This window comes from Pelophylax lessonae (genome assembly GCF_965119305.1).
Source record: "Pelophylax lessonae genome assembly, chromosome: 7".
Lineage (NCBI taxonomy): Eukaryota > Metazoa > Chordata > Amphibia > Anura > Ranidae > Pelophylax > Pelophylax lessonae.
Genome location: NC_138774.1, coordinates 228,694,936 through 228,716,431, shown reverse-complemented (window position 1 = coordinate 228,716,431; position 21,496 = coordinate 228,694,936). Strand labels below are relative to the sequence as shown.

General features: G+C 42.9%; 1 protein-coding gene across 2 annotated transcripts in view; it reads right to left on the bottom strand.

The window, feature by feature from the left end:
* APEX2 (apurinic/apyrimidinic endodeoxyribonuclease 2) overlaps positions 1–21,496 on the bottom strand; it is a 226,327-nt gene that overhangs the window by 196,425 nt on the left and 8,406 nt on the right. Inside the window, exons 4-7 of one of the 2 annotated variants that reach the window (XM_082264618.1) lie at positions 17,406–17,586; positions 10,436–10,582; positions 10,279–10,348; positions 2,392–3,470 (exon numbers count right to left, since the gene is read on the bottom strand). In XM_082264618.1, the coding sequence (XP_082120744.1) occupies positions 2,532–3,470; positions 10,279–10,348; positions 10,436–10,582; positions 17,406–17,586 (1,337 nt within the window). In that variant the 3' untranslated portion in view covers positions 2,392–2,531. Of the gene's footprint in view, positions 1–2,391; positions 3,471–10,278; positions 10,349–10,435; positions 10,583–17,405; positions 17,587–21,496 lie in introns of those variants that run through there. The other variant, XM_082264617.1, reaches the window with a different exon arrangement.

Below are 21,496 nucleotides of genomic sequence, written 5' to 3'. Positions count from 1 at the left end.
ACGTTAATAATGTCACTTTACCTTCTGTTAAATAAAAAAGAACACAAATATAAAAACACACAAAAATAGATATTACATTTATTGGCAAAGTACAAAAAATATTGTGATTTTTATTATTCAAAACTGGCAATCTGTACAGCAGGACAGTAAAAAACAGTAATACAATCAGTACACTGGGTACAGACATTTAAGTGCTTTATATTTAAAAAAACTCATTGTGAGAGCTATACATGGGCTACCATTGCTGACCTCTGCTGAAAATGTGGTCGACGTCTCATGCTGATCCAATGGCTTCAGCATTTACTAGCATGAAACTATATGCAGATGGATAGTTCTGACTTAGCCCTAGTTCACACTAATGCCCCGTACACACGTGCAGATTATCTGAAGACTTTTGTCTGCAGACTTACCAAAACCATATAATATGAGGTCAAACCTAAACACTTTCAATTTGTATGCAATCCGGCAGGCCCTTGCACTACATAGAAAAGGTAAATCTGAAGACAAAAGTCTTCAGATAATCTGCACGTGTGTACGGGGCATAAGTGCAGCTTTGAAATCGTTCATTCTGACCTCGCACAATTTCAAAGCCGAACTTCAGTCAAACTTCAGGGGCGACTTCAAAGACATCTGTGAAGCTTGATAGACAGAGGTCTATAGAAATCACCCCCAAAGTTGCCAAAAGCAGTGCAGGAATTACTTTTAAAAATCGATGCGGCGCCGCATCAATTAGGACTCTTCTATTGCAGGCAAAAGGCTGCGATCTGACCTGTCAAATTGCGTTGACGTGAACAGGGGGGTCAAAGCTCTACTCTATTTAGAAACCATGGGTAGCTGATCCCTATGCCATTACTCGTTGGCTATGTTTTTTTACAAATACCTTTTTTTCTTCAAAAATCCCCTCACTTCCAGCCCACCTCGCCAAGGCGAGGTACATCATTTCAGCTCTCCCATTGGCTCCTGGAATATCAGTGTCATCAATCCCATAAATCAATGGGCATCCGGCGCTACTGGCATTGTGCAATTTCTAAAATGGAAATTGTGTGTGATTTTTGAAATACGAAATCCTTTTCACTGAGCGGCGGCGAAGAAGGAATCAGTAGCGGCGGTGGGATGAGCGGCAGCAGCAGGAGCTAGAGCAGTAAACTGAGATGGCAACCGCTCATGAAGAAACTGGGCCTTACAGTGTCATTACTGCGCAGGCGTGAGTTCGGGAGGTGCATGCTGGGTAGCCAGCTGCACCTAATCCTGGAAATAAACACTAGCAGGCTTTAGCTGTCCACAACCTCGATGGCCCCTGCATGCTTCAGAGATCAGGTAATATTTTGATTTCTAAGAGGCAAGAAGACATTACTAACATTATGCAAATATTATAGCAGACTTTTTAACAATCACAAGGGCGGGGGAGCTTAAAAAAAAAAAAAAAAAAAAAAAAAAAAAAAAGGTTATGGGGACTGCAGCTCTGCTTTAACTGGCTGCATGAATGTTTTAGTGATTTAAAGCAACCTGTCTCCCAACTTTTTTAGCCTGAGAGGAACCCTTAAAATTATTTTCAAGTCACCGGGCTATTGGTAAATGGGAAGAATGTCTCTTACATTGGTGGTCAGTTGGAAGAAAAATTCCACCCTTTACAATGGTGGTCAGAATGCGCACACACACACACACACCTTACAGACACCCAAAGAAAGAGTATTGGTGTCAGGCCACTAGCTCCGTTGAGTGGGATAGGTCCAGAGACTATATGTAGAAAATACTCAAGAAACCCCTAGCAACCGCTGGAGGAACCCTAGGGTTTCACAGAACCCTGGCTGATAATGGCCGATTTAAACTAATAAACCAAGAGAGCCAAGCAAATAGAATTTAGGAGCTCAGCAATGGCAGCCTACGAATTTCTCCAAGGAGCCGATTCCTTTAAAAACTCTGACAAATCCTTATGAGTAGTATTTCCTAAAGTTCGGTCTGTTATGTGCCTTGTACAACTCATCTTTAATACCAGTCAAACCTAATGTACCTACAGAAACTTGTTCTTTTCAAAGGCCCTGGACCCAAATCCCCTTCAGTCCAATTCCAACAACCAGCTTTCTGAGAGAGTTGTCATCCAATTGGTAGGTTGCCCCTTTCCAAAATGGTTGTGGAGCCAATGACAAAGCCATTCACTCTGCTGGCTTAATCATTAAGCTTCCTTCAGTGGTTGCTTCAGGAGGAACTGGATTGAGAACAGTAGGAGCCAATGGCTCCAGCTGCTGCCTCAGCTGATGAGGAAAGGGAGTCCCGGGACAGATTAGGCTGTGGTAAACATCACTGGATCAAGATGGCTCTGGTAAATATTTGGGGGGGGGGGGGGGGCAGCACATGGAAGGTTTTTGTACCTTCAGGTAAAAAACCTTAAGCCTTTACAACCATGTTAAAGCCCATTACCAAGAAGGGGTCCCAGAAGCTGCCATGAACAAAAAGGCCTACCCCTGATTTGGTTCATAACACTGGTTACACAGCACCATTTTGTACTATAATACAACACCTGCAGTTTTTTGTTATCCATCCACGCCATTCTTTTTGTTAACCCAAAGGAAAAAGTTGCAACGGGCCTGTGGGTTGGAGGAATGCCCTTCAGGACGTGCACACACAAAGAACTGGCGTCCGCAGTTCGGACCAGTCTTCTTCACTGTCCGCAAGACACAGGGCTCCCCGTGGGCTTTACAGTTGGGTGGAGGTGGAGGTCCTTTAAACAAAGTCTTCCAGAAGGCTGCTTGTTGTTGGTTAGCTTTCTGGGAACCAATTGAATGGTCTTCTGTACCTTTGGACAGCTCCTTTTCAGGTTCCAGTTTAGCAGTGTTAGTCTGTGGCTGTGTAACAGTTGCCTTTTGTGCTGCTGGCCTAAAAAAGTCAAGCAGATTGCCTTTCCCGCTCTTGCCGTCCACTTTGTTCTTCTTTCCAATGGTTCCATTAACTTTTTCTTGTGTCCTCTTCCGGATGGACATGTGCTCCGTCCCTTCAGTTGAAGACTGAGAATTTGATGGGTCCTTGGTTTCTCCGCTTGAATCTGAAAAATCTTTATTCTTTACCACAAAAAACTGAGACAGCTTCTGCTGCCGTCCTGCAAACTCAGGTAGGAATTTAGTACAGAGAAGAGGACATTTATCTGCCGCAACTAGCCTGCATTTCATAAAGCCCTTCACCGGACAATGGTCAGATCCTTCAACCTCTGGCATGATAACCGAATCCATAAATTCAGTTTTAACCAGGCTCTTGTCACCTAGAATATAGTCAATGCGGGTGCCATAATTGGTTTGCCGAGCCCCAGATGCGGAGTGCCAGCAGGTGAAGGCATTCTTCTGAGTAGGGTGGAAGTAACGGAAGGTATCAAGGAAAAGACCACCTTCAGGTGGATTGCAATCACTTGTTTTAGATGCCACCGGGTCACCAAGGAATTGATCCAACCACTGACGCCCTGGGTTCTCTGCAAAGGCTTCCTAAAAATTGAAACCCATGTCATGTTACAAAGAATATAACAGAATATGTAAAAAGGTAATCAAGGACGCAAAAATTCAAAATGAATGACAGATTGCAAAAGATAGTAGGACAAACACCAAAATATTCTTCAAATATATTAACAGTAAAAAGGTCAGGTCTGCGTATGTAGGACCTTTACAAAATAATCAGGAGTGGGGGCAAAGAGAAGGCAAATTTATTAAAAACTTTCTTCAGCTCTGTGTATACAAAGCAGCATGGAGGAGCTCATGACCATAATGAGGACGGTATTGAAACAGCCCCAAATGATTCACAATGGCTCAAAAGTGATATAGTCCAAAAATATTTAGACAGAATAAGGGTGGATAAAGCGCCTGGGCCAGATTGATTCCCCCCACGGATCCTAAAATAATTGGAGCGCTGTAATTTCAAAGACTTTGTTTCTAATTTTTAGGGACTCGTTAAGGACTGGAATAGTACCACTGGATTGGCGTAGGGCCAATTTGGTGCCTATATTTAAAAAGGGATCCAAGTCTTTGCCAAGTAACTATAGACCTGTTAGTTTAACTTCTATAGTCAGATACTGGAGAGTTTAATAAAAAAAAACAAAAAAAAAAAAACACATAGATGAGTTCTTGCTGGGAAAAAAATATTTTAACCACTTTACCACCGGTAAAGTTTTTTGCTGTCTTACGTCCAGGCCACTTTTTGCGATTCGGCACTGTGTGACTTTAACTGACAATTTCGCGGTCATGCAACGCTGTACCCAAACGAAATTTACGTCCTTTTTTTTCCCACAAACAGAGCTTTGTTTTGGTGGTATTTGATCACCTGTGCGATTTTTACTTTTTGCGCTATAAACAAAAAAAAAAAAAAAAAAGCGTTTATTTTGAAAAAAAATAATATTTTTAACATTTTTTTATATGAAATTCCCCCCAAAAATTTGTTTTCTGCTACATATGTTTGGTAAAAAAATCACAATAAGCGTATTTTGGTTTGCGCAAAAGTTATTGCGTTTACTAAGGGAAAAATTTCTGTCATTTTTTTTTTTTACGAGTAATGGTGGCGATCTGCGATTTTTTTTCCGGGACTGCGACATTGCGGCGGACAGATCGGACCCTTGACTGACATTTTTGACACTTTTGGGGGTACCAGTGACATTACTGCAGTAATCAGTGCTATATATATGCACTGTTACTGTAAAAATTACACTGGCAGGGAAGGGGTTAATTTTATTGGAGAGGGAGGGGTTAATGTATGCCTGGTGCTTACTGGACGTGTGTGGGGGGAGGTGACTGAGTGAGACAGGGACAGATTGGATGTTCAGCTATGCTGAACACTCTGATCTGTCATCCCTGTCACTTAGGAGATCCGCCCACTCTGTTTACACAAGCGGGCGGATCTCCAAACTGGATTCCCCGGCGATCGGGGCAGAGCAGTGTCGATCGCCGCTCCTCCCCTGGACCGACTCCCGTTGGGAATGAAAACAGCGGGAGCGCCGCCTACAGGGGGAGGAGTCCAGCGACGTAGATAACGAGCCACTGTGCCGCAGTAGAGGCACAGTGAGCGGACGTAAAGTGGTTAAGCAACAGACAGAATGGATTCAGGAAAGACAAGCTTTCAAACAAACCTGATTTCTTTTTATAGGGAGGTAAGTAAAACCTTGGACAGAGGGGGGCTGTGGACGAAGTATACTTGGATTTTGCAAAAGCGTTTGACAGTTCCCCACACATGGCTAATGTGTAAGGTAAAGTCTACTGGCTTGGAAAGATCGGTTTGTAATTGGATAGAAAATTGGCTAAAAGACAGAATTCAGAGAGTAGTGGTCAATGATTCTTACTCTGAGTGGTCTAAGGTTATCAGTGGTGTACCCCAAGGTTCAGTGTTGGAACCCTTACTTTTTAATTACTTTATAAATGATATAGGGTCTGGGATTAAAAGTACCATTTCAGTCTTTGCAGATGACACCAAGCTTTGCAGTGGAATAACTTCCTTTCAGGATGTCTCCAACTTACAAGCTGACCTCAATGCACTGTTTCATTGGGCAACTATGTGGCAAATGAGGTTTAATGTTGATAAATGTAAAGTTATGCACCTGGGGGGGATATGCATGCATCATACATACTAGGTGGAGTAGAACTGGGGGATTCCATAGCGGAGAAGGATCTGGGTGTTCTGGTAGATCCCAAGCTTAATAACAGCATGCAATGCCAAGCTGCTGTTTCCAAAAGCACACGTGCACCGATGGATACCCGATCGCCCACTGATGGAGGGGGGTGCAATCAGTGGGTCCGATGTCCGCCGGCCACCTGCGATCATTCCTGAGAGAGGCAGAACAGTGGTCCACCTATGTAAACAAGGCAGATTGCCGTTATGACAGGGAAGCTAGAGATCTTGTGTTTCTGCAAAGCAGGAACACAGATCTCTGTCTTCCTCCAGTCAGAGCGACCCCCCCCCCACAGCTAGCAAGCACACCCTAGGACACGTAACCCTCTGATCTCCCCTGATGTTAACCCCTTCCCTGCCAGTGTCATTAGTACAGTGACAAGTATATATTTTTTAGCACTGTACAATGTATTGGTGTCACTGGTCCACAAAAAGTGTCAAACGTGTTAGGTGTTCGCCGCAATGTCGCAGTCCCGCTATAAGTCGCTGATTGCCTCCATTACTAGTAAAAAAAAAAAAATTCCATAAAAATATCCCATCATTTGTAGACGAGATAATTTTTGTGCAAACCATACAATATATGCATATTGGGGTTTTTTTTTTTTAACCAAAAATATGTAGCAGAGTACATATTGGCCTAACTTGATGAAGAAATTTGAGTTTTTACATTTTTTTCTTGGATGTGTTTTATAGCAGAAAGTAAAAATAAAATACTTTTTTCTTCAAAATGGTCACTCTTTTTTGTTTATAGCGCAAAAAATAAAAACCGCAGGGGTGATTAAATTCCACCAAATGAAAGCTCTATTTGTGGGTGGAAAAGACAGTAATTTTATTTGGGTACAACGTTGCACGACCGCACAATTGTTAAAGTAACAGTGCTGGATCGCAAAAAATGGGCTGGTCATGAAGGAGGTGAAACCTTCCAGGGCTGAAGTGGTTAAAAGTAGAACTAAGCTCCAAGAAGACGAAGCTGCACCGATTTCCAAAAATAATTCCTGCACTACCTGTGGCAGCTTGGGGGGCGATTTCAATAGACCTCTATGCATGAACCCGCACTAATGTCTTTCAAATCGCCCCCGAACTCGCACTGAAATGCGGGTTTGGAACCGTGCAAGTTTAGCTGACGTACCAGTTTGTCGGCTTGAAGAAGTGCTTGTACCGGGGCGATGCCTGCAGCTAGAGGCATCACCCCAGTACCGTTTTTTTTTTTTTTTCGAGCCGGCATTCTGGAGATAACAGATGTGGCTCAACAGCGGCTTGGCCGTTATCCCAGCGAGCGGGAGGGGATGTCCCCCCCCCACTCCCGCCGCTCTGCCCGGGTCTCCCGTCCCAACAAAGTTGGATTCAGCTTTGATCGGGTCTCCGATCATGTAACCCGGAAGAGATGTCACTTCCGGTTTACTCGGGTGCCAACGGCGCCGATTTAAAAAAATACGGTCAGTATTCAAAAATGAATTTGAATACTTTGAAGTGCAGTGGAGGGGTCTGGGGTCATTTAGACCCCCGATCCCTCCATAAAGAGTACCTATCACTGCCTATTACTGTCACAAGGGATGTTCACATTCCTTGTGACAGCAATAAAAGTGATCAGATTTATTTATTTATTTTTTTAAAAAGGTGTTAAAAATAAAATAAATAGGAAAAAAACATATATAAAGTGCCCCCGTGAGCTCAATGTACGGTCTTCAAACCACACGTGAGGTATCGCCACAAGTTAGAGGAAGTCTTTTTCTAGAATTATTGCTCTCGCTCTAAACTGGTAACCGTCAAAATTTTTTAAAGCTTCGCCTATGGAGATTTTTAAGTACCGCAGTTTGTCACCATCCCACGAGTGCGCAATTTTAAACCGTAACATGTTCGGTATCTATTAACTCGGCATGACATCTTCCACAATACAAAAAAAAAAAAAAAATGGGCTAACCTTACTGTCTTAGTTTTTTAAATTCAGTGAAGTGTACTTTTTCCCAAAAAATTGCGTTTGAAAGACCGCTGCGCAAATAACACGCTACAAAAAATATTGTAACAACTGCCATTTTATTCTCCAGAGTCTGCTAAAAAAAAAAAATGTATGATCATGGTATCACTGTGCTTGATTGGTCAGCAAACTCACCTGACCTAAACCCCATAGAGAATCTGAGTCAAAAAGATGAGACCCAACAATGCAGACCAGCTAAGGCTGCTATCAAAGCAACCTGGACATCTAACACCTCAGCAGTGCCACAGGCTGATCGCCTCCATACCATGCCACATTGATGCAGTAATTCATGCAAAAGGCGCCTGACCAATTGTGTATACTATACTGTACATGGACAGACTTTTCAGTAAGTCAACATTTCTGTATTAAAAATCCTTTTATTGGTCTTATGCAATATTCAAATTTTCTGAGATACTGAATTTTGGGTTTTTCACTAGCTGTAAGCCATAATTCTGAAAATTAAAAGAATGATATTTCAAGCATTTCCTCCTGTGTGTAATATATAGATAATAAACAAGCAAAAAATTGGGGAAGCAAACCCTGAACATGTATATCTAAAGCCAGTGCAGCTATGGACCAAGCAACATGTATATTAAAGAATAGCGCACACATGCAAAAGAAATGACTATCAAATATGAAGACAATCCATAAATAAAAATGGGGATTTAGTCCCACCATATGGCCATATCGTGCTCAAGCCCACCACTGAGTCGAAGTACCCCATTATCAGTGGGTCCTACACTATCCATAAAAAAGGGGTGAATCCAGCCTTTCTAACCCTTGGAGACAACATTTCTAGCTGGGATGGATGTGCTAATGCACTACAGGGGACTCCTCCTATATCTACTTGATAGTGGACACCAATAGAGTACAGGTGTGTGTGGGGGATATTGTAATATATAGATAGATGGGTAGGTGGTTTCACTTTTTGAATTGAATTACTTAAAATGACCTTTTTTGAAGATATTCTAATTTACAACATTGTAAACATGTGTCAGAAATAGGCTTGGTCCTTAAGTGGTTAAAGGATAAGCCCAGGCAAAACCTAACAAACGCTAAACCTGCTCTGTGCCACATTCTAAACCTAATCTATCTAACCCTGTAAAGCAAAAATCGCTGTACTTACCTATTCTGCACCTGATCCGGTCCGGCCCCATGGTGAGCTGTCAGCGGCAGCTTCAGTGTGGAGGCGGGTGCAGGAGAGGAATTCGACAACCGAAGCCCTATAGTAGTCTGTGAGTGACATCACTTCCCATTCATTTCACAGCCGTTGTCAGTCCTCTCCTGCACACAGCTTCTGCCGCTGGAGACCGGACTGAATCAGGTGCAGAAAAGGTAAGTACAGAGATTTTTGCTTTACAGGGTTAGATAGATTAGGGTTAGAATGTGACACAGAGCAGGTTTTAGCGTTTTCCCCTTTTAGCGCTGTTGCATTTTGAATGACAATTGCGCGGTCATGTAACACTGTACCTACACCAAATTTATGTCATTTTCCCCCCACAAATAGAGCTTTCTTTTGGTGGTATTTGATCACCTCTGGGTTTTTTCCTTTTTGCTAAACAAATAAAAAAAGACCGAAAAGTTTGAAAAAAAAAAAAAAAAAAGTTTTGTTTATGTTATAAAATTTGTAAATAAATAAGTTTTTTCCTGCACTGATGAGACTGCACTGACAAGCACTGATGAGGAGGCACTGATATGCAGCATTGGTGGGCACTGATAGGCACTAATGGTCACTGATAGGCGGCACTGGTGGGCACTGATGGGCGGCACTGGTGGGCAGCACTGATAGGGAGGGCACTGGCGGGCAGCACTGATAGGGAGGGCACTGGCGGGCAGCACTGAGCCCTGATTGCCATCCCTGGTGGCCATAGTGGGCAACCCTAGGGTCATGGGTGGGCATCCCTGGGGTCATGGGTGGGCATCCCTGGTGGTTCTAGTGGCACCCCCCCCGTCAGGGGAGCCGCCGATCGGCGATCCTTTACTCGTGCCTGTCAGACATGTACTGAGGAAAGCCGATCAACGGCTCTTCCTGTTTACTATGTGACGGCTGGAAAAGACTACGTCAGTAGGCTCTTTACCGAGACCGGAGATGCAGGAAGTCAGACTGACACCTCGCATCACCGATCGCCGCTCTGCGCGCCCCCGTATTACCCTGCCGCCGTCATATGACGTCCGGTCGGGATAATGCAACCACAAACCTGCCATCAATCTGCTATAGGGCGGGTGGGATGTGGTTAAGATGCCGGGGACAAAGGAGGTGAACACACCTGGGCTGAGCACAGCGCTGGATCCTGGGACACATTAGTGGCTGTTTTTTAAAAGTTAGCAGCTACAGTTATTGCAGTTGTTGACTTTTAATTTTTACACAGGAGACTGGAGCTCCTCTTTAATAAAGAAATACATAAGTCACATGTCTGACTTGGTGCAAAATGTGTGTAAATCATAAGACTGGCTGCATGGAAGTACAAAGCTTTTGGCAGGTAAATCAATACATTCGCATTTAATCTTTGTATTTGGCTTTTTGCCCAGAGCTTCATGAATGTACAAATGTTACTGACGTCTGGACAGCTCAGACCAGGAGATAAGCTAATGCTTGTTCCAATATTTCCCCATGATTCAACACTGTCCTTTATATGCCGACAACGCAATGGCCAAGAAGCAGAACTCACCACATCATCGGGATCACAGTGGTCAACAGGCTTGTGCGAGGTGTTCACATCTCCCAGTATAATTACATGGCTGAAACATTGACAGCAACACAATCCGTCAGTAACCCATTCCTTGTGTAAGAGGTCACCTTTCTTCCCACCAAAAATAAAAACTCACCCGCCACTCCTCAGAATAGCTTCCGCCCGTATCTGAAGCAATTGGTAAAAGCGCAACTTGTAGGTTTTACGCTCTGGCTTCTCAGGATCGGCCCGTGGACAATATACATTAATCACCGTCAGCGTGTCCTCTTTGTTATCAGAAGTTCTGAAAGGCAGCAAAAATCCTGAATGCTCTGTACACATTTTTTTAAAAGATGTTAAAAAACCCCAGATCTCTCATTTACCTTTAAAAGCAAAAGAAACAATTTTTTTGACATTTTGACTTTGAAAAAAAAAAAAAAAGAAATTCTTTATGCAAGAGAACCAGAAGGCATGTCAGTGGTCGCTCCAGTCCTCCAAGGGCATAGAGCCAAGTGGGGGCCAACTCGCCCTCACTCGATTTCCTGCCTAGCCATCAGCTGCATCAAATCACTTCTGGGTTTACCGACGGCTCCGGTACACCCGAAAATAACCGGGGAGCGTCGGGAGCACATCTCCCGCTGCCTCTAAAAGTGATCCCGCAGGGAAACGCATTCCCTGCGGGACAACTTTTATCAGACGCTGAATCGCCCACAGTAAAAAATATTATACCGGGGATATAACACCGGTATTTAACCTCAAAGTAATGACGTATATATACTGTGGGTGGTCGGCAAGTGGATAAAGGTAAATCCCTTTTTGATAGGCGTTTTTATAAATAAATGTGTAGAGTTTTAGCATTTATTCATACCAGCTGTTGGTTGTTTCCTAATTTTATAACAGAGTGTTAATTTTTATTTTTTTGGATGGCACTTTATGATGTGCCTATAATCTTTTTATTTACTCTTTCTGCCACTGTTGGAGGCAATTCCTCTACCTGGTTTGCTGTAATACAAGTACTTTGCGTGGTGTGTGTCATTTAGACACGCCCCTGAAACTAAAGAATGGTGAAACGCGTAGGGCGGTGCCTTACATATCATCACACACAGCAGCTGCAATGATTACACAGTGGATGTTTTTCGTGCTGTAGCTCATTGATATTATTTTTTTACTTCTAATATAATGTGAGTGGACTATTTTTAACCTCCTTAGCGGTATTCCCGAGTGTGGCTCGGGGTTAATATAGAGTACCAAAAGAGGTAACACCGAGCCACACTGGAGATTACCCCACAATAAACCTCACCGTCCCCTGCGATCCCCCGCTGTCCTCCAGCCATCCCGCTGTGTGCTCGATGCCGGCACCTGTCTTCCAGTTCCCATCCCTGCGAGTGTTGAGACGCAGGGGGGTGGAACCGGCGGCATTTTAAAAAATGTAAATACACCAAATGAGAGGATACAAAGCTGTGATCCTAACATATTACACTGCATCATGCCATTTCACCACAGGATTTCACCTGGTGACTTTTCCAGTTCTTTGTGCCTGGAAAATTGAGAACGACTATGGCGTCCAAAAAGCGTTTTTGCGCAAAATCGCTTTTAGACGAACTGGAAAACAGCGACAGTGAAACTGAGTTACTTGAAGAATTGAGCGATAGTGATTGGTGGAAAAATTAATCATCAGGTACGGAAAGTGACGAAAGTGATGTCTCTTTCTGATGCTTCGCACCGTTGGAAATTCTGAAGAATCATTTGATATACTTCCCCCTTTTTTTTTTTTTTTAGTTTTGGTGCAGAATGAGTAGTTTGAAAATAATGAACAATTTGATGAAACTACTCATTCTGCACCAAAACTAAAAAAGGGGAAGTATATCAAATGATTCTTCAAATTTCCAACGGAGCTATGTGCCAGAAAGACATCAGAATCGTCGCGGTCATTACTTTCCCTACCTTATGACGAATTTTCCCATGAATCGCTATCGCTCAGTTCTTCAAGTAACTCCGTTTCGCTGTTTTCCAGTTCGTCTAAAAGTGCTTTTGCACAAAAAGAACGTTTTTTGGATGCCATGGTCGTTCTCAATCTTCCAGGCACAAAGAACTGGAAAAGCACAGGCAGGGCACTGGAAAAGCCACCAAATTAAATCCTGTGGTGAAATGGGATGACACAGTGTAATCCGTTAGGATCACAACTTTGTATCATGTCATTTGGTTTATTTACATTTTTTTAAATGGTCACCAGTTTCACCCCCCTGCGTCGCGACGCTCGCAGGAAAGGGAACCAGAAGACAGGTGTCGTGTTCTATCAGAAAACCCTACCCCATCAGATTTCCCTACCTACGTCATTTCCGGTTGAGATCAGCTGTGGATTCATCATGCAGCAGCTGTATCTGTGTCACACATCCTACTGCACATGCGCGGAATAGGTAGGGAATTTTGATAATATCGTAAGGGGATGAGGCACAAGTCCTGCTGCGCATGAGCGGGCGCATTGCGCACCAACGGATTGGGCATCGGCATCTCTTATAACATACATCCGATCTCCATGGCACACACTGCGCCGAGCAGACAATGGGACAATCCTATTCCCTACCCATACGCGCACGCCCACTGTCTCATTGTCGGGTCGGTGCAGTGTAGGGCATGGAGATCGCTTTTTCGGCTTGGCGCAGTGTGGGCCATGGAGATTGGATGGATGTTTGTTACAAGAGATGCCGCTGCCCGACCCGTTGGTGCGCATGCACACTAGGACTTTTGCCTGGCCCCTTACGATGTTATCAAAATTTCCTACCTATTCTGCGCATGCCCAATAGGACGTGTGACGCGGCTACAGCTGCTCCATGACGAATCCACAGCTGATCCCAACCGGAAATGACGTAGGTAGGGAAATCTGATGGGGTAGGGAAATCTGATAGAACACCGGCATCAGACAAGCACACCAGTGCCGTCTCTTAGGACTATAGTTGAATGCTTGTCTCTACTGGAAATCTAGGAGCTGTTGTGGAAAGTGGAATCACTTTCTGCACTTCTATGGAATTTTTTGAGCACAAGAGCACTTGAATGCATTGGACTTTTGTTTGGATTTGTCACTTATTAGTAATATTAACACTTTTATGTTTATAATATTTGTAAAATTATTGATTTTTAGTTCATTATGTTTAACAGATTTTGATGACGCTGCCTATTATGCATTTGGTTTGAATGATTTTCTTTAAAATTAATTAACCACTTAAGCCCCGGAGGATTTGGCTGCTAAAGGACCAGGGGTTTTTTTGCGATTTTTTACTGCGTGACTTTAACGGACAATTGCGCGGTCGTGCGACGCTGTACCTAAACGAATTTGACGTCCTTTTTTTCCCACAAACAGAGCTTTCTTTTGGTGGTATTTGATCACCTGTGCGATTTTTTGATCACACGCTATAAACAAAAAAAGAGCGTAAATTTTGCAAAAATAACAATATTTTTCACATTTTTTTATATGAAATTCCCCAAAAAAAAAAGTAAAAATCAAAATTTTTTAACATTTTTCGGCCAATTTGTTTTATGCTACCTATGTTTGGTAAAAAAAAAAAAATCGCAAAAAGCGTATTTTGATTGGTTTGCGCAAAAGTTATCGTGTTTACTAACAAAGGGAAAGATTTATGTCATTTTTGGTGTTTTTTTTTTTTAACGCGTAATGGCGGCGATCTGCGATTTTTTTTTCGGTACTGCGACATTGCGGCGGACAGATCGGACCCTTGACTGACATTTTTGACACTTTTGGGGTTACCAGTGACATTACTGCAGTAATCAGTGCTATACATATGCACTGTTACTGCAAAAATGACACTGGCAGGGAAGGGGTTAACTTTATTGGACAGGGAGGGGTTAAGTGTGTCCTAGGGGCGTGATTCTAACTGTGTAGGGACATTCCTATTGGTGTAAAAGCAAAGATCCACCGTTCTACATAGTAGAACGGTCAGATCTTCACTTTTACACAGGGAGAACTGACAGGCGGCTTGTTTACACAAGCTGCTCTGTCTTTCTCCCTTCACAGGAGCGATCGCAGTGTGACTGGCGGACATCGAGTCCGCCGGTCACACGCACTGACTTGCCTGTGAACGAGCCGCGGCGGGCGCGCGCCTCGGCGGGCGCGCGCCCGCCCGCGATAGGCTCGCAAGTCAGTGACAGGCGAGTGACGTACCGATACGTCACTCTGCCTGGCCGGGGCTGACCACCGCAGTATATAGTCGTGCGGCGGTCGGCAACCGGTTAAAAAAGTGTTAATTTTCTGGACAGAAATACTATTAATAGCCTGATTTGCTTTAGAGCTCAATCACCTCTAGTGTGTTGAGCTGTGTTCACTGACGCAGGCTCAATTAAAAAGGACATAGTAAAATACTATTGCTGCCTATGTGCGCCATTGACCCCAAAGCACGGCATTGGTGTGTGCGCTAGTAAAAATGTATACATGCTGCATTTTTTTGTTACAGCACACAAAAACGTGTTGCAGGGAGTTATGCACTGCACTGGGGGAAAAACAAACCCCAAGCACCTCAAACGCACAATAGCACATGCTGTAAGGTGTAAATGAGCTCTTAATCTAATTTCTTTAAAGCAACCTTACAAGTGCGAAAGTAAAAAAAATAAATCTAATTTACACCATCATTAACTCTCCTCCACCAGTTTTCTTATCTATTTTTTCTGTTAATACTTACTGTTAACTATTACACTAAAGTGGGGTACACACTATAAGAAAAATCAGGGCAACGATTGTCCGATTTTCCTCGTTTCACAGCAAGTCAGTACCGATGAACGAAAATTCATACAAAAATTCTCGTACGACAAAGGCTTTTTTTTTGTGGTTTGTTGTTTCTGATCATGCGCAGTCTTTTTCTAATTTTTCATATGAAACCGTACACATTAAACTAAAATCATTTTTTTTTTTCCCCTTGCAAGAAACATTTTGGAGTTTGTCCCATACGAAAATTCAAAAATCGGCTGTGGAAAGTTGTGTACACACTATACGAAAATCGTATGAAAATGCTTTGGACGAGAATGTTCGCCCGACTTTCTTAGTGTGTACTAGCCTTTAGCCCCGGTTCACACTACTGCGTGTGCGGGGTTCGCATGTCATGTCGGAGCGCACTGCTCCGACATGACATGCGATCAGCTGTGCGGTGCGAGTTTAGCCATACAGTTTGTATGGCTAAATTCGCATCGCACCCGCAGCAAACACGCACAGGAGGCATTTTTGCTGCCGCATCAGGATCGGATCGCACAGCGGTTCACACTTGTGCGATCCGATCCTGTGCGAACTGCACGATCGCACTGCGATATGCGATCAAACTGGGGGTGTCGTTAAGATTACATTGACACCCCCAGCGGATCGCATATGGCAGTGTGAACTGCCTGGGGTGCGTGTGCGATGCGGGAACAGGCTGCGAATTCGCAGCCTTCCCGCATCGCATCAGTGTGAACCGGCACTTAGACTTGTCTTTCATTTTTATTTAATTTTGTAATTTTTTTAGTTTCATGTTAAAAAAAAAAAAAAAAAAAAAAAAAGCTCAATGAAGATAAAAAGCATTTACTTTTTGGAAACAATGTTGCAACATTTCATACGGAATCGAAAAATGTTAGAGTTATCATAATCAGAACAATCTATACAATAAAATGTATATTTCCTACAGTATTACAGTTTTATTTTAACCGCTTGCCGACCGCCGCAATTAGATTTACTGCGGCGGTCAGCCCCGGCCAGGCAGAGTGACGTTAATTAACGTCACTAGCCTGGGAGGGTCTGGGGAGCGAGCGCGCTCCCGCGCGGTCACGGACCCCCCCCGCGCGTGTGACTGGCGGACCCGATGTCCGCCGGTCACTCGGCGATCGTCGGGGGAGAGGGAGAAAGTCAGGCGGCTTGTGTAAACAAGCTGCCTGTCATTCTCCTCAGTGTAAAAACACTGATCAGACGGATCTACTATGTAGAACCGTTGATCAGTGTCCTTACAGCTCAAGCCACAGCCAATCACAGTAGAAAGCACGCCCCTAGGGACACACACAGCCCCTCCCTCCCAAATAAAGTTAACCCCTTCACTGCCAGTGTATTTTTACAGTAACAGTGCATATGTATAGCACTGATTACTGTAGAAATGTCACTGGTAACCCCAAAAGTGTCAGTCAAGGGTCCGATCTGCCCGCCGCAATGTAGCAGTACCGCAAAAAAAAAAAAAAAAAAAAAAAAAAAACACAACAAAAATCTTTCCCTTTGTTAGTAAACACGATAACTTTTGCGCAAACCAATAAAAATACGCTTTTTGCGATTTTTTTTTTTACCAAACATAGGTAGCATAAAACAAATTGGCCGAAAATGTTAAAAAATTTTGATTTTTACATTTTTTTGGGGGGAATTTCATATAAAAAAATGTGAAAAATATTGTTATTTTTGCAAAATTTACACTTTTTTTGTTTATAGCGCAAAAAGTAAAAAGCGCACAGGTGATCAAATACCAACAAAAGAAAGCTCTGTTTGTGGGGAAAAAAAGGACGTCAAATTTGTTTAGGTACAGTGTCGCACGACCGCGCAATTGTCCGTTAAATTCACGCAGTGCCGAATCGCAAAATACCCCCTGGTCGTTTAGCAGCCAAATCCTCCGGGGCTTAAGTGGTTAAAGCCAACACAGGGAAAATGTTTTTGGGGTTTTTTTTTTTTTTTTTTTTTTTATATTTTTGTCTACAGATTTTGCAAAAAAAAAATATATATATATATATATATATATATATATATATATATATATATATATTTATTATTTTTTTTTTTTTTTAAGCATTTTACCGAAACAAAAAAACATTTGCCCTAAAAAGTAATGGCAAGAATTTTTTTTTTTTCTGTTACAAATGGAGATTTTTTGCAGGGGAAAATCTCTTACATATCAGTGTGAAATTTACAGAGACTCTGCTCCTTCCCCACCCCACTCAATGCAAAAGTAAAACTGATAAAAGTTGGACATACAGCTTATCACTTAAAGCCTTGGTTAAAAAAAAAAAATTGAAAAAAAATATAATAATAAAAAATCACATTTATACACACGCAAACTGGGGGGAAAAAATACATATTTGTACAGGGACAAAATAGGGGAAAACCTGAATCCTTTTCTTACAGGATCCTGTGTTGTGTGATCACCGTTCTTCCCTCTTGGTCCAGAGATAGCAGCTCCTCCTCCGAGAACTCCTCTGTGTTGCCATAGCAGCCGACAGATCCCTTCTGACTGGTGAGCTGTCCCGATAGCCCCTCCTCTGCAGTGCGTGGAATTGCGCTGTTCTTACAGAATGTGGCAACTCCTAATCAAACAACAGAAAAGCGTGACAGATTATGGGCCATCCTTCGTCCTGCCTACGTTTCCACAGATCTCATTGCTTGAAGCCCTAAAATGCCAGGACAGCACATACAGCCAATAAATTTTCGCTTTTTGGAAAGACGACACACCGTATTTAGTAAGAAGCATGGCGAGTTTTTTGAAGTTTTAATTTGTTGTAACTTTTTTGGGAAAATAAAGAAAGTCAGTAAATAAATTTGATTTTAGTTTACAAAGTTGTCATTACCAGGTTATTTCATACACCGGCATAAGTATACATAGAATCACATCCCAAAAACACTTTTTTTGCTACTCTTCCCCAGTATAGAGATTCCACATGTCCGACTTTTTCACTGCTCAGACAAATAGAAAAGCCCAAAATACAAGGAGCACCTTCAGGCTTTCAAGGGGAATAAATAATGCATCCAATTTTCTGACTACCCATTACATTTCTTGAGGTCCTGAAGTGCAGGACAACAGAAACACCAAGAAAATAACTCTATTTTGCAAAGTAGACCCACCAATGTATTTTTTCAGAATCATGGTGAAGGTCACATTTTTTTGCCATGAGCTTTTGAAAAATATGGGAATAAACTGAAAAAAATTTTTTTTTTTGTATAAAGTTTAATAAGCAATTTCTCAATCACAGCATTGGCATACTTAGAATTTCACCCCAAAACACATTCTGCCACTCCTGAGTATGGGGAATACCACAAGTCTGAGACTTTCAAGGTTTGTTGATTTATGTAATACACAAGATACAATATCCGATACACAATTAGTCCAACGTTTCAAAAAACAGTGTACTGTAATGCTCCCCTCTGTATGAGTGGTGAGGGAATATAGGTTAGAGTAACATCACTTTCAGCAGTCAACATTCCTACAAGCCAGGAGAGCCTGGCCTACTAGTACATGACTGCCCCTAGAATGTGAAGTTTATGGTCCCGAAGTACAGTTGGCTGAACAAAAAGGTGAACAAAAGACTTCATGTGGTTCTAGGAGTGTAGTTGTCTGCAGGGAATGGCTAGGAATTATGTCACATAGAAGCACAGTCAGTGGGACGTGCAGAGAGGTCAATTCAGGCAGCAGGTAGAAAATGTGGTTAATAAACAGACGAGGTTCTGTACAAGCAGTAGGCAGGAGCAATACTGCACTGGTGAGGTGGCAATCAGGGACACTTCTGATAGCTGACTTGGCTCTGGTGACACTAGAACTGGTGAGGCTAGCAATCACTGGTATGGCAACACTGACTGGTGTGGGGGTGATCAGGAATACTGTTTTTTGCTGCACTGGTCTGGTGGCAGAAAGGGACACTGGCTGGCTGTATTGCTATTGTGACTAACTGGTGTAAGTGTGATCAGGAACACTGGCTGGCTGCTCTAGCATGGTGACACTGTAATTGTATGACTAGTGATTAGGGACACTGGCTGGCTGTATTGCTATTGTGACTGGGCAGCCAGCCAGTGTCCCTGATCACTAGTCACATTAGTACAGTGTCACCATAAGCTGCCGCAATCTCTGTTTGGAATCACACACTGTCTCTTCTCAGAGTGCTGGCTGCAATATGAAGACTTAACTTAAATGTGTGATCACTGTGATTGTGTCCGATGGAATATTGGAATTCCAATCCCTTTCTGTCACAGTAAAAGTGACAGACAAGTAGAGGTGAGTCTTTCAAGTAAACACAGCAAACAACACAAATCTGACAGCGGATCCAACTCCATTCAAATTACAAAAAAAAAAAAAAGGAAGGAAAATAAAAACAGTTTTGGCCTTCGATATACTTTAAGCCACAGGTCCCCAACGTCCTGGGCCACCAATGATGTCGGTCTGTGGCATGTTGAGGGGCTGGGCTGCGCAGCAGGGGGTAGACGGTGGGCCAGGCTTGATTTGCATTTGCTCACGTTGCCACAAGGCCCCCCCCCCCCCCAACCTCATTTAAGGCATCTCTCGCTACGAGTGAGGCGAGTCGCTGCCATACCAGGAAGAGGGACCCCATTTTCTCATTGTTCCCATCTGCTTTGCGGCTGGCAGGAATTGTAGTCCGAGAACCTGAAGAAAGACTCAGACCAGCCCTGCGCCAGACTATTGGTCCCAGAGTCCCCCATGTCAGGTCAGATCAGTCGATCTAGAACAGCCAATCAGCTCAAATGCTCCGCAATCCTGCAATTTGAAATCAGTGGGGCACGGTAAGGTCAGTGTTGTGGAAGATGGAAGAAAGGTTGGTACAGCTGCACCGAGACTCCTACAAAGCTATGGAGGCCATACTGATGAGCAGGCAACGGTCCCTTGTGCCAGGGAGTTTGGGAACCCCTGCTTTAAGCCAAATGCTTTCTATGTGAGAAGTGTATCACTGCAGGAAGGTTTGTCTTTTTCTATAGTCCCCCAGCAGTAACTGGCACTGTTGAAGTCACATGGTTTGATTGAGTCACGTGGGGCAGAGGGAAGCAGGAGCAGACGTAACCTCACAAGGGGTGGCTTCAGGAGGACAAATGCAGAAATCAACTGCTTCCCAACATACAGAAGACAGAGCATGTTTACTAAGAGGGGCAAGGCAGCAGACAGAGGATCTGTTTCCACTTACAGTGGGGAAGTGCTTGGAAATGGCAGGTTCAATCTAGTTACAAAAAACCTAACACACAAATGATAGAAAGCTTCTGAGCACAGAATCACCGGGCCTATTTCTGACACTTGTTGTTTACAAGTTAAAAATCAGCATTTTTTGCTAGAAAATTACTTAGAACCCCCAAACATTCTATATTTTTCTTAGAAGAGACCCTAGAAAATAAAAAATGTAGATCATTGCAATATTTTAGGTCACACCATATTTGCACAGCGGTCTTGCAAATGCAATTCTTTTTTTGGAATTAAATACACTTTTTTTAATATAAAAAAAAAAAAAAAGGAAAAACAGTAAAGTTAGCCCAATGTTATTGGATAATGTAAAAGATGATGTTACTGAGTAAATAGATACCGAACGTGTCACGCTTTAAAATTGCGCACACTTGTGGAATCGTGACAAACTACGGTGCTTAAAAATCTCCATAGGTGAGGATTTAAGATTTTACAGGTTACCAGCTTAGAGTTACAAAGGAGGACTAGTGCTAGAATTATTACTCTAGCTCCAACGATCGCGGTGATCTCACACGTGTATTTTGACCAGTTTACATATATATGGGCGTGACTTATACATTTGCTTCTACGTGCGAGCTCCAAGAGACTGGGCGCTTGAAGTGTTCTTTTCTTATTTTGATTTAACATTTTTTTTTTTTTAACTTTAATTCCTATTATAAGGAATGTAAAAATGGATTTTTGTAAAATCTTACCGTAAAATCCTTTTCTCTTAGCTCATCGACAGACGTAGTCCTCGGTGATACACCACCTTCGGGTTATGTTACCTCCGCAGGAGCAGGACTAGACAGGAAATTAAAAAGCTCTGGCCACACCCTAGGGGCAGTCCCAGAGGGTATATCCTCTCTCTCTCTGCCTCAGCAAATCAGTTATGTGAAAAAGCAGTGCTTAGAGAATTTAACCCAACCCAACTCCAAAACAGAGGGGCGGGGACTACGTCTGTCGATGAGCTAAGAGAAAAGGATTTTACGGTAAGATTTTACAAAAATCCATTTTTCTCTAGCGCTCATCGACAGACGTAGTCCTTGGTGATACACCACCTTCGGGACGTCCCAGAGCAGTATCACAACTGAGGGGTGGGAAAATGGAAATCAAATCCCAATCTAGAAGGCCCAACCGGTGCCAACTAGAAGTTTACAATGCTCATCCTTAATGATGAGACTCAACCAAAAAAAGAGAAAACAATTTTTTTTTTTTTTGACCCCAGCGCCACAAAAAAGCCCCTTAGTGTTACCTGCTTAGGGATCCCTATCGATCGAGAGAGA